The following is a 17,903-nucleotide window of genomic DNA, read 5'->3' on the forward strand; positions in this document are numbered from 1 at the left end:
GCAATAGGCGATATGCAATGAAATCGATAAGCAGCGAGTCTGCACGCACGCAGGAGGTCGCGATTCCCGGGCCTTCGATGAGCCTGGCGGCAGCGCGATACACGTGAATGGGAAAAAAGACGTGCGTGCGTGCGAAATGTTCTGGTTCAATAGCCGTGGCGCAGGCGCGGGGCCCGTTTTTCTACGCCTGTCCCTCTCCCACTCGTCTCGCGCTCTTGATTTTCAGAGGCATTCGTGTGGTGCGCTGCGGGGCCGAAGAGCAACAAGCGACACGCCGTATGTAGCCAGACACGTCCCGCTATTGCGCTAGATCCAGACGCGATCTTACAAAAAAAGAAAAAAACGGAGTGAATAAAAACAATATAATACACATATCAGCGCGCGATGGTTATTACTGCGATCATCGTGCTCGGCGTGCTCGGGTACTACTTCGTCTATGCCGTCCTCGTACGCTTCTTCGACTGCGATATCAAGCTCTTCTTCTGCGACAAATTCGGCAAATCCGTCAGTAAGTGTACATCGTAATTTTTATTTTTTCCATTGCACCGCGCTGCTGCTTAGTTGCGTAAGCTCATTTCAAAAACGAAATGACGAGTGTGCCAGTTAGTTTGAATTTGTATGAGATGAGTGTGCACGTACGAAGAGTTTAATGTATGGTGGAATAATTTTATTATCTTTTCTTCTCAATGCAGATACATTAAGTGGTAAGGTAGTATGGATAACGGGAGCTTCCAGTGGAATTGGTGAACATTTAGCTTACACTCTTGCCAAAGGAGGTTGCAAACTCATCTTATCAGCTAGAAGGGAGATTGAATTACATAAAGTCAAAACTAATTGTTTAGCAGGTAAACCATGCGATTTTTATATAAGTCTATTTTTTTTTGGAGCATTCATATAACTACTGTGTCTTTACAGCTAATCCATCACTGCAAGATCATGATATTCAAGTGGTGGTTTTTGATGTAAGACTGATTGATTCTCACCAAAGAATATTTGATAATGTTGTGTCAATTTTTGGAAGAGTAAGTCAGACATCCACATATAACAAGCTGTACAAATATTAAAAATTTAAATATCTTCAAAATTCTAGCTAGATATTTTAGTCAACAATGCTGGTAGAAGCCAAAGAGCTGTTTGGGAAGAGATAAACATTGCAGTTGACAGGGAAGTCTTTGATTTGAACACATTTTCAGTTGTGTCACTAAGCAGATTGGCAATTAAACAGTTCAAGCGTCAAGGTAGTGGTCACATTGCAGTTACTTCAAGCTTAGCTGGGATTATAGGAGCTCCATTTTCTGGTTCATACACAGGCTCAAAACATGCCATCCACGTAAATATCAACAGTTATGATTAAATTGGGAATAATTATTGTAAAATACTCATTAAATTTGTGATTTTAGGGATACTTTGATTGTTTAAGACTAGAGAAAATGAATCAAAATATTACCATTTCTCTTATATGCCCTGGACCAGTACAAACTGATTTTTTGGCTGAAAGTTTTACTGAGCAAGCTGGAGAGGTAACATAACAATGTGTTGAATGTAAATTTTATATGCAACTAATATAATATCAATTTCATATAGAAATATGGAATTCCAACTGATGTTGCATCAAATAAAATGTCTGCTGCTCGCTGTGGAAGATTGTTTGGAGTTGCTCTAGCTAATAAATTAGACGAGGTATGGATAGCTAAAGCCGGTGCTTTACAACTAACTTATGCAGTCAAATATTGGCCAAACTTAAGCGCTTTGTGAGTATCATTTCAAGTATAATTGATAAAAAATTATAAAAAAATATACATGCTTATAAAAAAAAATAATTGTTTTTTAACAGGTTCATGCCATACGTTGGAACAGCTATGATTCAACGAATGAGAGATTCTAAAGTTACAGTTACTGTGCAACAATAATCAAATTCTACTTAATTAGAGAACTAAATATTCATTGTCACTCATTTCTTTCAATCATTTTTGCCATACATTGTATTGTGATATTTTTAATGACAGGAAACAAAGAAAAAAGCATTTTGTACAAACTAATTTATATTTATAACGATTCTGTTTTGTTTTTCTACAATTAAATATTATGTTTGGTTATTATCTCTATCTTTAGCTTCCTTACCTAATAAAATGGCTTTCTTAAATAATTTACAATAAAGTTCAATTGCACTGGGAGTGTCATCATTACCAGGCACTGGATATGTTATCAGATTGGGATTGCAGTTTGTATCAACTATCCCAACTGTAGGTATACACATTTTAGCTGCATGATTCACAGCAATATGTTCGGACATAACAGTGTCCAACAGTGTTAAAAAAATACAAAGATCTGGTAACCTGGTAACTGCTCCAAATTCTTTAGTTGAGTTGGTGAATATTCCTCTTCTCCATTTTCTAGTGTGTGAAAACTCCCCACACTCAATTGCTGTCTTTTCTACTAAATGTGCATTTTGTGGTGATCTACAGATGAACATTATTAATCCTGAATTATATGCAACATGTGCTGTGAAGTTTAAAGCTTGTCTAAGATGTTCAGCCGTCTGATTAAGATCAAATATCAAATGTCCTAATCGAGATCCATACAAAAAAGGTCTCATTCGATCATCTAAAGTACCTTCTGTATGGCCAAAATGCACTCTAGCATCAAATAAATCTTTGACAGTGAATAATTTGGACACTTCAAAATAATCTGGATGCTTCAATGGATGTAATTTCACTTCTACTGGCCCTGCAATAAAACAATTCGGTCACACAATAAATTAATGCTTAAATTAACTTATCTTACCATCATCTTTAACGATAGGTTGTGTTTGTATTGACAAACATGAAATTTGCATGAAGTCTGCACTGATGCATTTCAGAAACCTTTTATCTCTGGACACTGCAAAAAATAATGATTAAACACGCGAGTCAGATGAAATTTAATAATTCTTATTTATTTATTAAGAATAAATACGTTTATTTTTAAATATTCTCGACACCACAGCAGCCATGTTCCAATGTGTGAGTGACTGTTCTATCTCTAACTTCACACGATTGGCTGCTTCTGCTGTATTTGTCCCTCCGCGATCCACTTATCATTCAGAAAACCCAATCGTAAAAATTCACCTGTTTTTGATTGATCTCAATTCAAAACCATTGCTGCAGAATTTCAATAACAAAATGACGCTATTGCAAAATGACCGATTTGCACGTGGAATAAGCAGTGCTCGCAGGTTTTGAATTTTTATGAGATAAAATTGAAATATGTTCATGATAAATTTCAACATCGTATTCATGAATAAATAAACGATAAAAAAGCCAATCTAGTGAGAATAATGAATGAGACGAAAATCTGAATAACAATGAAATTCCATCGACGCAATGCCACCTGAAGTTGCCTAAGGATCGTCTCTGTCTCTCTCGCTCGTTCGCTCTCTTGAAAGGTGCGTCGTCGGTGTATAGTGTGCGAGAGGGGAGGGGCAGCCATTTTCGAGCTGCTGCTGCTAGCAGATCGGTGATCCGCGAGTTGTAAGTTGGGGAGTATAGTAGCGGTGACCAGCCAGTCTCGGTGCGCGTAGTAGTACTACGACGAGGCATCGCAGCGAGTATATACGAGATACGGTCAGTTGTAGCAGTATCAGGCTCAAATTAAAAGCCCGCCGTGGCGTCGTCGTTGCACTGCTGTCCACAAGGATCAATTGCCAGGCCGCCCCGCGCAGTAGGCGCAAGATGCTGTGTGTGTGATGAGATTTGAGTGAAAAGTGAAGGGCGCGCGCGCTAAATGCTCTAAGAAAGTCGTGAGAGAGACGACGACGAGCGACGACGAGAGAGCGGTTGGCAAAGGCGTTGCCGACGCCAGTCCCGAGGAGAGCGAGAGAGTCTCTCTCGCAGCAACAGTCCACGTAGTCTGGCGTGTGACATGACCGGGTCTAAACTGAAGACGCCTCTCCCGTAAGGTATACATTTACAATTCAGCAGGGTCGCATTGACTAGCGTTCGCCTCGAGATTTCGTGAATTGTGCCCAAGTGCAGCTAGTCAATCATCTTTCAAGGGATAGAGAGCCGCCGCCTCTCCCATGTGCGGTCTGGAAAGCCGCCTAAGAGAGAGAGAGAGAGCTCCGGAAAAGCGTGCGGGAAAGGTAGAGGGCGCTGTTCGCTCTCGGAGTTCAGAGCGAACGAGCGAGAGAGAGAGAGAGAGCGAGAGAGAGAGCGGAGAGTGTGTTTTTCGAGACTCCGAAATGTCGGACTGATAACGCTATAGACTTCCTATATATTCTCCATCTAAAAGCCGACAAGGAATAAAAAGCGAATTGCGCCTTGCTGCCTCAAAACACTCACGGGCTTCCCGCTTGCGCGTTGAATTGATGCAATTTATGCCGGCAGGAGCGTGGGATTGTTTACTCGGCGCACACCTGCCCCCTCCTCCCGCCACCGCCGAAAAAAAAAAAATATCCGAAGGTCACAGATACGCACGTCCGCGCATCATCGACAAGGGGGTGTAGCCGTCGCCACGAAAACACTCTAGCACGGCTTTTTTCACGGGGAGAGCTCGGCACGCGAGATCAACATTGAATCGAAGCCGACTTTCTCGCGCGAAAACCGACTAACGAGCGCTCGCGCGCGCCGCTTCATTAAATAGCGGAGGATAATTAGTCGGCAGCGTGTAGTCTGCGACACCTGCGTGCTACCTTTGGCTTTTAGAACTCTCTTCCGCTGACCTACTCTCTTTCTATACCCTATTCCGACTGCTAACTGCGCGTGATATTTGTTTTCTTTCGCCGCGGCTGTCGGATTAGAGATAGCTTCTTGCCACCTCTCTGTCGGCCGAAAGGAAGAAGAGAGCGTGGGAGTGGATTGTTCTATGGGAGAGGAAATTTTTCGGGAGAATAGATAAGCTTTGGATTACTTTATGACGCTCTGCGGTGTGGTAGTTATCTTTTACGACAAAGATATCTGGGTTGTGCGTCAATTGTCGATTCGCGGAATAGTAACGACAGCTGCGCTAAGCGTCTAGTTACGTTTCGTCGGCGTCTGAGAAATAATCGAAAAATCGCCCACCAGAATCAGGCGCGTTACTCGCATGAAGTCATCCAAAAGCAATTGACTAAGCGCGAGCAACGAGCAGCTAGATAATTCGCATTATCGCCGTTAAAATTTTCGACGAACGTGCGCAAACGGGACATGTTGTATTTTCTTATCCTTGGAGGATATAATAGCCGCGAAAACGCAACGAAGAGAGCAACCTCGCGTCACCTTTCTTTTCTTTGCTTTTTCTTTTTTTATTTTTGTTTATTTTAAGGGAACCTATACAAAACGTGACTAAGTAGACGCATTTTCGCAAGTCTCAAGATCCATTCGTAATTGTTCGCGCAGAATATTAGGCAGAGCGGGAGTTGCCGGGTAGAGAAAAAAAAACTCGGCTTTTTCCTTTTTTTTTTCATTACGACACGACGTCGACGGCACATTGTTAAAACCAACCCAACAAATCGTCGATGGCAGTGAAAAACGTGGCGAGCCGCGACGACTTGTCTCTCGCCGGCGTATAGAGAGGAGCGTCGGTCGGGTTTTGTCAATCGAGTGACGTTTATGCAGTCGCGGGCCGTCACAGGGAGAAGTCAATGCAATGACAAAAACGTGGCAGCGTGCCGCCGGCAATGTCCCACATATCGCTTTCGCGTGGACGCACGCGCGGGTGTCGCTTTACGCGCGTCTCGCGTACCTCGCGCGACTATAACTATCGATTCGAAGACGCCGCCGGCCGCCGCCGCCGCCGCCCTCGTCGAACGAGCGCGACGTCCGAGTGCACACGCAAAATCCGTGGGCATTTTTTTTTTTTTTTTTTTTTTTTTTTTCACCGATGGCCTTTTTGCTTTGCAGGCGAAGCTGATCGCGCGTAAATGTAGGTGAGGAGGAAGTGGCGATCGACGTTGCTGGCATGTCAAACAATCAGCTGGTTGATTCTTGCCTGTGAGTATGCTCCTTCATTTTATTATTATTCTTTGATGCCTACCGAGGGTCTGTTATCGGTGCGTGGATTGATCGCTGGAGCGTCGTATGCGGCGTTTCCTCCATTGGCCATTGATTGATAATCGATGTCGCGCGCGCGAGCTTCGGCGCCGACCGAATCAATGAGCTTGCGTCGAACGTCTGCTTTTGAAAAGTTCGCCAATCGCGTCGAAAGCCAATTACGGCACTCCAGCCGAAAACTAACAATAAACCCCCTTCGGGAGCACTCGCGCTCCGTCTCTTGTTCACCTTCCAAACAGCACATTGTTATTCGTGTACCCTCCGCCACCTCCCCCATTTCCCTCGTCGACCCCGTGCTCTAACCAACGAATGCCAGCGCATGAAAACAAGTAGCGAAATTAACGGCGGCTCGTTCGCGCCTCGGGATGGTTTGCGCAGGCTGGTGAACCGGCGGATCGAGCAGCGCCAGGAGCACAACATAACCCGCACTGAAATCACGCAGAGGTGACTAACCCTCTCATTCTCTTCCTCTTTTCATTTGGCTTTGCATGCCTTGGCGAACAATCGCTCGCAATCGGACAACCGTAATCACCTTGTTCCTCTCTCCCTCCTGCCTGTCGCCGCGTGCGACTCTCCCTGCATCTGCGCGCGCGTGTGTGTGTCTGTTCGCGCAGCATTGGCCTTCCGCGACAATGCCACCCTCATTTTTTTCTTCTCTCTCTCTCTATCTCTTTCTCTCTTTTTCTGCCTTGCTTTTCGCAGACGCGTCGGCTCTGCTGTCGAGAGCAACGTCGCTGTTCATTCATTTGTTTTGTTTTGCGCCACTGCAAAGCGTAATTTTACGCGCAACAGCAGAGCTCCATTTCAAGAATATACACGCAGCATCGATTTCCTCTCTCTCTCTCTCTCTCTCTCTCGGGTGGAAATTTTCATCTGTTAGAATACGCTGCGCTTTGCAACTCGGAAAAGATAATAAAAATTCAAAACAGTTAGAAAAAGGAATGCGCCTTCTCTCGCTCCTCGCCTTTAAGCGTTGCAGCAGTAGCAACAGCAGAAGCGGCAGAAAAGCGTCTCGAACGGATGCATGTAAAATTTATCGAATCATTGAATTTCATTACGTAAACTCTCGCGAGGGTCCAGTGGCGCTCGTTAAAAGACTGTATTGTCGATGGCTAACGGGCGGGCATTTTTCCTTCGTTCCCTCTGTAGTTGCATGGAATACGTAATCGCTTGTGCGCGTGTGTGTGTCCTTTTCTCTCTCTCTTTCTCTCTCTCTTTCTCTCTCTGCAGCATCACACGTAGCTTGTTTGTACTTATTGACACAATGATTACGGGCTGCGCTCGCGCGCAATAAATATAGTATGAGGCGCGCGCACGTACACAGCGTGTCAAGAGAGCGCTTATTCAGTTTGCAAACAATGAGCGCAGCGCGGCGATTCGTAAAAGCTTCGCGCAAATACGCCAGCGCCGATAGCGCTCGCGTGCTAACAGCAAAACATCTAACAGAGCTACGATTCTCTCTTCCGCAGACGCGTACTCCAGGAAAAGGGCCCCGACATGCCGCAATACACGTGAGTACCTTTATCCTTGTATTATTATAGCCGCCGATCACGCGCGCGATCTTTCGCCGTCGGTACGCTGCGGAGCTACGCTGCTTCCGCTCGGCTTGCCCGGAGCTTTCGTCGCGCCTCGACCGATCGCCTGCACTCGCACTCGCGGCTCGGCCAGGCGAACGTCAGCGAGCGCGAACTTCATGAGAAATCCAATATACACGCGTGCTCATGTGCGGAACGCAATTGCAGAGGACAAGGCGACACGGACTACCACGGGAGCAACGGGCTGGCGGATACGCATTCTCTGCATTCCTCGCATCTGTCGGTGCAGGACGATCCGCTGCTCATCCGCACGCACAAGCAGCAAACCTCTCAACAGGTAGCGACATCGCCGGGCCTCAACGATGCACTCGCCCGAGGTCGAGGGCTCTCGCCGATAAACTTTCTTGGGAATCGCAGGTGACGACGGTGACCAAGGTGGTGCGAGAGGTGTCGCACATGGAGCCGGAGCCGGGAGCAGTGAGCTACGTGTCGGTGCCGCTGATGTCGCAGGACTATCAGGCCGATCCGCGATATGTGCCGGCAGTCGACCCTTACATGGTCAATTTCGACCAATTCGACCCGTACATGGGCTACCCGCCGCAGCCTGGTTTCATGCCCGGTGGACCACACGGTATCTACATGCCCGCACGATCGCACTCACCCCCACGTAGTCCCCACAGTCCCTCTGAGCACAGTCGCGCTTCTCCGCCCCATGGTAATGCTTCGTTTTGTTCTCGCTTTTCTTTTCAGAGACGAAGGTCCGCGACGCGATTGCAAGTGGTTTGATCGCCTCGGAGTGGCAACCGGCTTTTCATTCTCAGAGAACGGACTGAGAGTGAAAATTAATCGGTGACTCATTCTCGGCGGAAGCTTTATCGAATGCCGCCTCGAATGGCTAGTTAACGTCGCTCCGCGCAGTCGATTGTGCAGAAAGAAAAAGAAAGAAATGTGTACTTTATCGGAACTCAATAGCAGGCAGATGCCGGCTTCCGTTTCAATTACTGGAAAGATCGAGGTAGCATTTACTTCGTAAGCCAACGTAAATAAGCGTTTCGTTATCTTTCTTTTTTCAATGTATTTTTTTAATGTACAATCATTGAGCCAACCGGCGACGACTACTACTACTCCGTTTCTATCAAACCGCTGCAATTATTCAGAGATACGGCAGGTGATTTTTCAAGTGCAAATATTTGCAGTGAAAAGCTTCTCCCGTACAACTTGATTTATTTAACATTATGATTACTTTGCAATGCATCGTGTCATCCGAAAACTTGCCAATCCATTTCATGTATTATTTGCTCTCATTTTGATTTGACAGTGGCTTTTAACGTTTTATTGTTTTTTTGTTGCTGATCGTCATTCCTCGCCACCTTATCCTTATAATTCGCCCTAAGAAGAGAAGCGCCCTCTTTACCACTTACATTGCAATCTGTCGTAATTCGTTAACGAAAGAGGAAGGCAATACTTCTCTGCGAGCAAATATCTACAAATATCTATACAGCGTGCCCTTGTCGCCGGCCGTTGCAATTATCACCTCGCCGCTGAATGATCGCTCTTGTTCGCTCATTACAGATCAGATTAGCAACTCGTGGAACATGGACGACTCGGGCGAGCCTTCACAGCACCCGATTGGTAAGTTGGAACTTAGTCGCACAATGTTGTGCGGGCGAAGCACTGACCGGGACATATGGGTATGCATCATTACAGACGAGGGCAAAGTGGCATACGGTTTCGTATCCCCATCGCCCTACGGCCCAGTGTCTTACGGACCAGCGGTTGGCGTAGTGCCTACCGAGGTACCTTACGAAGAAGGTGTTCACGTACCGGTAGCTGGAATCCCAGGAGCCGGTCTAGCGATGTACGAGGACGAGGTACAACTGCAACGACTCAAAGGTCGTCACTTGGTACCCGGTATGGTTAGCCCACTGGACGACGAGCACAAGTCTATGCGCTGGCGAGATCCCAACTTGTCGGAGGTGATCGGCTTCCTCAGCAATCCCAATAACGTTATCAAGGCCAACGCAGCCGCGTATCTCCAACATCTCTGCTACATGGACGACCCGAACAAGCAGAAGACGCGCAGTCTGGGTGGTATCCCGCCGCTGGTACAGCTGCTGGATTCGGACTGTCCGGAAGTCTACAGAAACGCTTGCGGAGCGCTGAGAAATCTGTCTTACGGCCGACAGAACGACGAAAACAAGAGAGCGATCAAGAACGCCGGCGGTGTTCCCGCGCTGATTAATCTCCTCAGACGGACATCCGATGCTGACGTTAAGGAACTTGTTACCGGCGTTTTGTGGAACTTGTCGTCTTGCGAGGTAATTTGTCTTTGCTCTCTCATTCCGCTATAACCAGCTTTCACCGGGGCATTAATTAAATTTCCTCTCGTTCTACGTGACTTTTTTCAAACGGAAAAAAAAACAAAGAAGTCACTTTCACGTTTCGTATTTATTGCAGGATCTGAAAAAATCCATAATCGACGACGGAGTGACGATGGTGGTGAACAACATAATAATCCCGCACAGCGGCTGGGATCCAAGTTCGGCGAGCGGCGAAACATGTTGGTCGACGGTCTTTCGCAACGCTTCGGGTGTGCTGCGCAATGTGTCGAGTGCTGGCGAATACGCTCGCAAAAAGCTCCGCGAATGCGACGGCCTCGTTGATGCTCTTCTCTACGTCGTTCGCTCAGCCATCGAAAAGAGTAACATCGGCAATAAAATCGTGGAGAATTGTGTGTGTATCTTGAGGAATCTTAGCTACCGTTGCCAGGAAGTCGAGGATCCGAATTACGACAAACATCCCATTCAAGTCAACGTGCAAAACAGGGTAGCTGCTCCAGCCAAAGGTGTGTTGACAAGTTTTTTAAGAACATGCTCTCTGATGTGGGTGATGATCTTTAGAGGTTGTTAGTGACTCTACGCGGAATATGTTTTTTTTTCTTTGTCGATGCTATTTAGATGAGCGGGTAGATGTATTGCGACTTGTTAATGAGAACTTAGTATAGATTAAATTCTTGTTTCGATCTTTTTAGCGTTCAGTCTGTGTCAAGGTAAGACGTCGTGGAAGATTGATTTGTTTTTTAAGAAAGCATGATTGTTTCATGAATATTTTTTCTATTTGTAGATAATTAAATTGTTATTTGTCAGTTTTCTAATATAACAATCAAAGTTTATTTGTCGCCAACATTGTTCATTTTGCTCATTTTATCTTAATCCATTTAATCCTTAGACTTAACCTCGGAGTGAAAAATAATGGAATTTCAAATCACAATAAGGAGATATTAATTATCTCAATAGTCAATAGCTTTTACATGTAACTTTATCGCACTGATAATGCAGTTAGCTCTACAATAGTTATCTAGACGCTATTCAATTAGTATACTAGTTTTATAGATATGCCGTAACATATATAATTATTGTCCTTGAAACGATTCATATTAGTTAATTCATCTAAAGAAGCGTTGCATTCTATCGTTTACTTCCTTCATAAGTAGAAGCATATTATCATAAGCTCATCATAACTGTAACGTTAAAAACGATAAATCGTCTCACCATATGCTTATCAATAACTGTATGACCAGCTAGTCAAAGAAACACGTTTACAAATAACAGTCCTGGACGGTTTTGCTATAGGCGAGAACCTGGGCTGCTTCGGCGGCAGCAAGAAGAAGAAGGACGGCCAGCCAATGCAAAAGGACACCACCACTACGAGAACAACTAGTCCACGTACTGAGCCAGTCAAAGGCATGGAGTTACTCTGGCAGCCCGAGGTCGTACAGTTGTACTTGAGTTTGTTGCACAACTGTTCAAATCCCGAGACACTTGAGGCGGCGGCCGGGGCTTTGCAGAATTTGGCTGCGTGTTATTGGCAGCCGAGCATCGAAATTAGAGCTGCCGTTAGGAAAGAGAAGGGTTTACCTATTCTCGTCGAGCTGCTCAGGATGGAGGTGAGCGATTCTTTTCTTCCCTTTGGCTCATTCGATTTGCAAAACTGGGCTAAGTACTTGCCCTTCTATCGAGTACAATTTTTTTCATCGACTTTTCACTTGAGAGCTCTCCTTCACGGATTTTCACTTTGTCTGTCGAGGTCGGCCGTTTCATTAGATTTAACGCATTTATCTCGATCGTTATTTTCGTTAAAAAAATCATCGTAATTGATCTGATCTTTTTTCTTGTCATTCGATTGAATTTTTCTTCTATCTTCACGTCAAATGGTTTATTGTACTGCTTCGATCAATATGAACATCTAGTCATTTTTTTAACTATTTCATAGGTCGACAGAGTCGTCTGCGCAGTGGCCACAGCCCTGCGAAATCTCGCCATAGACCAGCGTAATAAGGAACTTATAGGAAAGTACGCAATGAGAGATCTCATTCAAAAATTACCTTCGGGTAACAATCAACATGATCAGGGTACCAGTGACGACACCATTGCCGCAGTTCTCGCGACCTTGAACGAAGTCATTAAGAAGAACGCCGAATTCTCGAGGTCGCTTCTCGATGCTGGTGGCGTCGAGAGGCTCATGAATATTACGCGGCAGAGGCAGAAATACACCCCAAGAGTTCTCAAATTTGCTGGTAATTACTATTTATTCTAGTCAACGTTGTAATGTTACGTTTCTATTTTTCGAGGTTAAAGGGATATTTTATCTTTTATAAGGTCAAGTATTATTTACAATGTGGCAACACCAAGAGCTAAGAGACGTGTATAAGAAACACGGCTGGAAGGAACAGGATTTTGTAACAAAAACGGTAGCTGCTAGAAATTCTGGCCCAAATTCTCCAAACAATGCAAACAGGTAAATAAAGCTTACTACACGCCACCTCTACCTTTGATTTTGGTACTAATTTTTAGTTTCATTATTTTGTATTTATGGGACTCAAAGTACTTTTATATTTTTCTTATATTTTATGAACGACATATAACGTTGAGTCCCAGCTTACTAAACAACGATATAATACTATGTTCAATGTAGTTATGATTGCAGCACGTTAAACCGGCCGATGGCATCGCAAGGCAGCACAAGATACGAAGACCGAACGATCCAACGTGGTGGTACACTCAACTCAAATAACATCGGTCGTACAAATATCTATCAATCGGTAAGTAGAGACTTAAAAACGAATTTAATAAACAAAAGAAAAACAAATAATTAACCCGATACTCTGAACTGACAACCGGGACGCGTGCGTTTTGTTTGGTTTTTTTGTTCTGACGCTTGTGTCTTTCGACAGCAAAACCAGGAGGTCGCAAGGCAGCCACCCGCTGGGGGCGTATGCGTGTACCCGAACAATACAGTAAGTCGCTAGACCGTTAAACGCGAAAAAGCGCTCTTTCACACACCGAAAACATGGACTGTCGAGGCGCGTAGTCGACAAAACAGGGGATCTAATCAAGCGTGTTTTTCAAAACACACACACACACATACACAATTGAGAGTACATTAAAGTATCTTTTCTGAAACATTATACTCTTTTTTTTTTATCATAATTTATGCCACATGGGAAGTAGGACTTATCGATTTAAGAAGTTATATATAAAATTTAATCGCACTTACAAAGACATCTATTGCACGATGTACTGGACAACGTAGTGTAATTAGCTGCTTGCAAAGCAAATCACAAGTATCGATTGTGTATCATAATTATATAATGCATTATGAGCAGAAAAATGTATAAACTAAGTCAATTACAGTATTGGACCTGTAACGTTGCACTTACCTGAAAACGGAATTTATTTGGGAAATGATTGAGGAAATTAGTGCAAATAAAAACAGTGGTATGTTTCTCAAGGAATTAAAAATGAAACATTTAGATTTTTATAAAGATTTTGGACACAGCGTATGTAGCTAAGCAGAAAAACTTCACAAGTATTATTATGCATTTTGTATGGAATCTTTTTTTTATACTTTTGACATTATTTTTAATTAATTTTGCATTAAGAAATTATATATACGTACTATAGACACACAAAAGCAATCAGTAGGTTGGACCAAGCAATATATATTAGTTCAAGTCAGACACGAAACTTCCTTACCGAAAATTTGGCTTATATTATTAAAGGGCTTCCGTTCTGTCTTGATCTTGAATGGCTATAAATTTTAGATTACAATGACAATTTTTATAAAAAAATACAAGTAAACGAGATACGAGCACTTTTATAAAAGAGTCGTTAACGATTACAGGAATTAATTGTATATTCGTTACATATTCTCACAGACGAGCGTAGGCTTTTACCAGCAAAAATAAATAATAACAAAATAAAAGACAACAAAGTTTGTTCCGGCGCTACGCGCATTATTTGCGCGACATGTAAATGTACATTGGAAGCATCAGGCAAATTTAGTGAAATAAAGATAAATTGTCACCTAAAATAAATGAAAATGTCGTTATTTATCAAAGTATTATTTAGTTTTCTTTTTTATTTATTAACGCCTTTACTTTTGCATTTTGTCTTTGTTTTGATTAAACCTCTTTTTATTTTGTGCATGCCCTTATCAAAAATACATAAATTACTCAGCAGTCGACAAAATTTGAGCTACCGAAACGTGATGTCAAGGCCCCACCCCCAGTCTGAAAAAAACGAAAAATAAAAACAAACAAACAGACCTGATCAAAGATAAAAAATAAAAGTAAAGTGCGCAAGTAAGTGTTTGTCGAGATGAATGATGTGACGTAACAAACCGCTGGCTTGTGTGTGTGTTGCAGCAGCCGAAGCCCGGCGAGCCACTTTACGCGCAAGTTAACCTGGAGAAGAAAAAGAAGCGCCAGTACGAGCTGGGGGTGGGTGGCAACTCTACCGTTGCCGGAACAGTCGCCCAACCTGGACAATGGATGGCTGCCGATGGTCAAGAAGCACCACCGCCTAATACCAACGCCCAAGTATCTGCTGGCGACTCCTGGGTCTAAAAACAATCAACAACAAACAAATACAATTGCGACGTTCATCACTTTAGTCACAAGCACCGCTAAAAATGAAATCGTTCGTTCACTTTCATCTCACACTTCATTGCACAATTCTAAACGATCATTCTCATACTCTTAACGTACGTAGTTGTAGAGAGCCTATGTCAGTAGCGGCCGCCGCCGCCGCCGCCATTGCCACAGCCGCGCGTGTTCTTTATAATTTTTTATTTCTCTGATATACACGACGGTTTGCTGGCGTTTTTTCTACCCGATACCCGTCAATTCAAAAATGGCAGCAGTCTTGCAATTGACATAATAAACATACACGAAGGAGACGCGAGGCGTAGATGGATTTTTGTTAAATGGATATTAACAATATTATAGATTTTATCGAGCATTAACTCTTAAGTTGAATTGTTAGTAGAGGTAAATTTAATATGTTCAAGTTTATCGAATCAAAGCGTCAGACGCCGATGTTTTATAAAGAGTTTACGCAAGTTTACCAAGTTAAGGAAATCCGTTGACTGTTGACGGATTTTCTTAAATTTGTAGATTTAACAAAAAAAATGTTTCCTTGCTCTCAATCGTATACTAGGACTTTATTTCTTTTGAACAAATTTTTTCATGTCATACGAACACGGTGATAAATATGATTAATCTGACGGAGATTTCAATGACGAAAGATTTATAATTGCACCAAAATATTATAATATAAATGAATTAATAATTATGTAAGGAGATACAAGTGTGTTGTATAGATTTAGCGTCGAGAATGATTGTAATCTGTACAACGCATCGACTTTTTGAAATTCAAGTTCGACGATGATTCACGACCTAATTTTTCGATGGAATTTCTTTGCTTCATGTGATATAATCCGACGATCTTTTTACAATTTTCTCGCTATCTTTAATCATTGTTCGAAGGTAACAAAGTAAAACAAACAAACAGGACGAATGTAGCGTCAAAGAAAGGTAGTTAAAGGTTTTTCAAACTAATTATATGATGAAGTATACACCATAAAAGAATTATATTAAGCAAGTTAATCAATGAGAAATCCAATAGTATTACACACCATCTTTTGACTGATCGAGATTTTTATAAATGTACTTCTCATTTTGTATTTTGTAAACTGCGTTTATAATTTTCTACGAAAAGACTGCTTAATCGTGTACAGTAGACCGAATGAAAGCTGAGTTATGAATGATGGCAGATACACGCTAAAAAAAGTAAAAGAGAGAACAGTTTTTTGCACATAAAATAACAAAAAAAGTCGTGTGATTCTGTATGAAAGAATGTTGATTAATTATAGTTCACTTCTTTCGATTACGTACTAATATGTTTGACTTGCAACAGTTATTTACGATTCATAGATTCTACGAAACACTTTATACAATCCATAATTTTGATCACACAGCAAATTCCCTAGCGATATTTTTGGCCGTTACATGATTCGTTAACAGTCATTAACGTGTAAAGAGTCTCGAAATTCGCTAGAAAACGATTATACACCTTTTTTAGAGCTTCTACGATGTACTTATATGCATTTTAGACACTGCTTTTGTTTCTCTTCGTTTTATTACTTACTCGACAACAGCAACGGAATGACTTTTGCGTTTCCATCAATTCTGAGTACAGAACTGTGATTATGCCGAATCTCATAGAGATTAACCACTCAAACATTCCGCTCAGATTGATTGTCATGGTTGTTCATATTTTCAATTGTCCATTGATTTTAAAATTTTTTCAAACTTTACTCCGATACAATTGCGTGTATCTTTTGTACAACAGATTTTATGAACTTTTCGACTATACACGTTTTTATGAACTCTTTGCTGTCACGATCAACCAACGCAGTTGTATCAGTGCAATTTTCGGAAGAAGAAATTTGTTTAATCATTCTATAAATCAATGTGCGATCTTAAAAAGCAATAGTGATTGATATTAAGGTTTATTGATATTATTAGATTGTAATCTGAATTAAGAAATTACAAAAATGATGATTCTTTTATAAAAAAAATTATATATTTTATATTTTTATTATTGAGTAATGTCAAAAGCAAAATGAAAACGACAAACTTTATTTTATTATTCGAGATGACTTACATGATTTAAAAAAATTATGTGTATATATATATATTGTTTTACTTTTTAAAAATTTTATAATATCGCAAGTCGCATACAAAGAAACTGAAAGATTATCAATTTTTTGGGTAGTTGAAACGAAAAAAATGGGACGTTTGGATCGTAATGGTTGGAAAACGCGGATCAACCTGACCGAATTTATGGCATACGTGTAATGTAACACACACTCACACGCATAACGAAATAGTCTACTGTACCGCGTAACATATTTACAATTAAAGGTCTATACATAAGCATGGGTGTGCATTATAGGTGTGTTAGAACAAGAAGAATAAGAAAATGATAAACGATGAAAAAATGATTGTCCGAGAGAAAGCACTCACAAGTTTATAGTAATTAATACATGAGCGCCCCACACGAACGCGACTCGACAAAAAAAAATGAGCGGATTCCAAATTGCAACGTTAACTTTCTCAACATTCGAGTCGATGAGTTTTACGAAGCTGTATTATACGAATCTAGGCGTCTCTCGATCGAACGCTAATTCATAATCGAGATAATAAATTAAACTACTCGAAAGGAAAAAGGGAGAGCGAAAACAAGTGGAATAAAGAGTCAAACGCATGTTGAGGGCGAGCAACAGAATCTGCATCTTTCGAGTCTCAATTAGGTATTTTCTTCCGAGGATTTATCGATGAATTCTCTCTTCTCTATGATTCGTTGATAGTGGGAAAATGTGGCGAATTCGTGTGACGAGAGCTCGAGCGCCTAGCTTCTAATTTTTCGAGGGAAAGTATATATTATATAAATATAAATATATATAAATTTATATATACGCATTATCTTTTATTTTCATCGTACATTATATTTATATCGAAGAGAAGAAGAGTACCATATATATAAATATTATATATATACAAATAACTGTAACTAAGTAATGCAGATTAAAAAAATAGTGTAATTCGAACTCGACTGAAAAACGATTAAAGAATTTAAATGCGCTCATTTAAATAAACTCGGCTTTCTTATTTACATCATCCCTCACAACTGCTCTTCAATTATTCATAACCCTCCAATGCTCGTGTAACACCGTTTCTTGTCACTTTTTTTTCCTCGCAAAGTTGACTTTAAAATTACACAATCATACAAGTGTGCGAGCTAACGAACGCAAGCTGCGTCAAGGGCTTTCGCTCGCACCTCAACGACTCGCCAGGCAAAATCATCGACGGACATTATGCCCCCTTATTTTCGCAAATTGGCGAGTAGCTCGACGCTATCCAGTGGCGCTCACGGGAGCCCATTAAAATTTCAGCACATCTCGAAACCGCTTCAAAGCGAGTCCAATTGAAAAGTCGAATTGTCAATTTGCAATT

The 17,903-nt window shown here is 41.9% G+C and overlaps 3 protein-coding genes across 19 annotated transcripts; 2 read left to right on the forward strand and 1 right to left on the reverse strand.

Annotated features, from left to right (window-relative positions):
• The first annotated feature begins 237 nt into the window (after positions 1-237).
• Positions 238-2,052, forward strand: LOC131667030 (dehydrogenase/reductase SDR family member 7). Its single transcript, XM_058940198.1, has 7 exons — positions 238-508; positions 693-845; positions 916-1,022; positions 1,091-1,330; positions 1,401-1,520; positions 1,585-1,751; positions 1,835-2,052. The coding sequence occupies exons 1-7, from the start codon at positions 385-387 to the stop codon at positions 1,908-1,910; spliced, it is 987 nt and encodes a 328-aa protein (XP_058796181.1). The 5' UTR covers positions 238-384; the 3' UTR covers positions 1,911-2,052.
• Positions 2,053-2,083: 31 nt separating this feature from the next.
• Positions 2,084-3,068, reverse strand: LOC131667032 (small ribosomal subunit protein uS2m). The gene is made up of 3 exons (XM_058940200.1): positions 2,956-3,068; positions 2,785-2,880; positions 2,084-2,727 (listed from the first exon to the last, which is right to left on the reverse strand). Exons 1-3 carry the CDS (start codon positions 2,990-2,992, stop codon positions 2,084-2,086), a joined length of 777 nt encoding a protein of 258 aa, XP_058796183.1. The 5' UTR covers positions 2,993-3,068.
• Positions 3,069-3,175: 107 nt separating this feature from the next.
• LOC131667027 (catenin delta-2) lies at positions 3,176-17,526 on the forward strand. Of its 17 annotated transcripts, none has more exons than XM_058940177.1 (16): positions 3,176-3,937; positions 5,859-5,948; positions 6,387-6,452; positions 7,478-7,519; positions 7,751-7,880; positions 7,961-8,258; positions 9,116-9,175; positions 9,251-9,861; positions 10,001-10,388; positions 10,575-10,592; positions 11,155-11,489; positions 11,816-12,119; positions 12,202-12,340; positions 12,518-12,644; positions 12,777-12,839; positions 14,250-17,526. In XM_058940177.1, exons 2-16 carry the CDS (start codon positions 5,917-5,919, stop codon positions 14,448-14,450), a joined length of 2,814 nt encoding a protein of 937 aa, XP_058796160.1. In that variant the 5' UTR covers positions 3,176-3,937; positions 5,859-5,916; the 3' UTR covers positions 14,451-17,526. The 17 variants fall into 17 exon arrangements, with proteins under 17 accessions (XP_058796160.1, XP_058796164.1, XP_058796165.1 ...); XM_058940181.1 differs by having other exon boundaries at positions 14,253-17,526; XM_058940182.1 differs by having other exon boundaries at positions 12,530-12,644.
• The last annotated feature ends 377 nt before the right edge of the window (positions 17,527-17,903 follow it).

The sequence above is a fragment of the Phymastichus coffea genome, unplaced genomic scaffold, assembly GCF_024137745.1.
Source record: "Phymastichus coffea isolate CEN01 unplaced genomic scaffold, Cenicafe_Pcof_1.1 PCOF00062, whole genome shotgun sequence".
NCBI lineage: Eukaryota > Metazoa > Arthropoda > Insecta > Hymenoptera > Eulophidae > Phymastichus > Phymastichus coffea.

Excerpts from the sequence above, each read along its gene's own strand:
- LOC131667032 (XM_058940200.1), bottom strand. The coding sequence starts at position 2,992 with ATGGCTGCTGTGGTGTCGAGAATATTTAAAAATAAAC. Across the intron at positions 2,881-2,955 it reads GAGAATATTTAAAAATAAAC|TGTCCAGAGATAAAAGGTTT; the intron begins GTATTTATTCTT and ends TATTTTTTGCAG. Across the intron at positions 2,728-2,784 it reads ACCTATCGTTAAAGATGATG|GGCCAGTAGAAGTGAAATTA; the intron begins GTAAGATAAGTT and ends GTTTTATTGCAG.
- LOC131667027 (XM_058940177.1), top strand. The coding sequence starts at position 5,917 with ATGTCAAACAATCAGCTGGTTGATTCTTGCCT. Across the intron at positions 5,949-6,386 it reads CAGCTGGTTGATTCTTGCCT|GCTGGTGAACCGGCGGATCG; the intron begins GTGAGTATGCTC and ends TGGTTTGCGCAG. Across the intron at positions 12,120-12,201 it reads AAGAGTTCTCAAATTTGCTG|GTCAAGTATTATTTACAATG; the intron begins GTAATTACTATT and ends ATCTTTTATAAG.
- LOC131667030 (XM_058940198.1), top strand. The coding sequence starts at position 385 with ATGGTTATTACTGCGATCATCGTGCTCGGCGTGCTCGGGTACTACTTC. Across the intron at positions 1,023-1,090 it reads TTGTGTCAATTTTTGGAAGA|CTAGATATTTTAGTCAACAA; the intron begins GTAAGTCAGACA and ends TCAAAATTCTAG. Across the intron at positions 1,521-1,584 it reads TTACTGAGCAAGCTGGAGAG|AAATATGGAATTCCAACTGA; the intron begins GTAACATAACAA and ends AATTTCATATAG.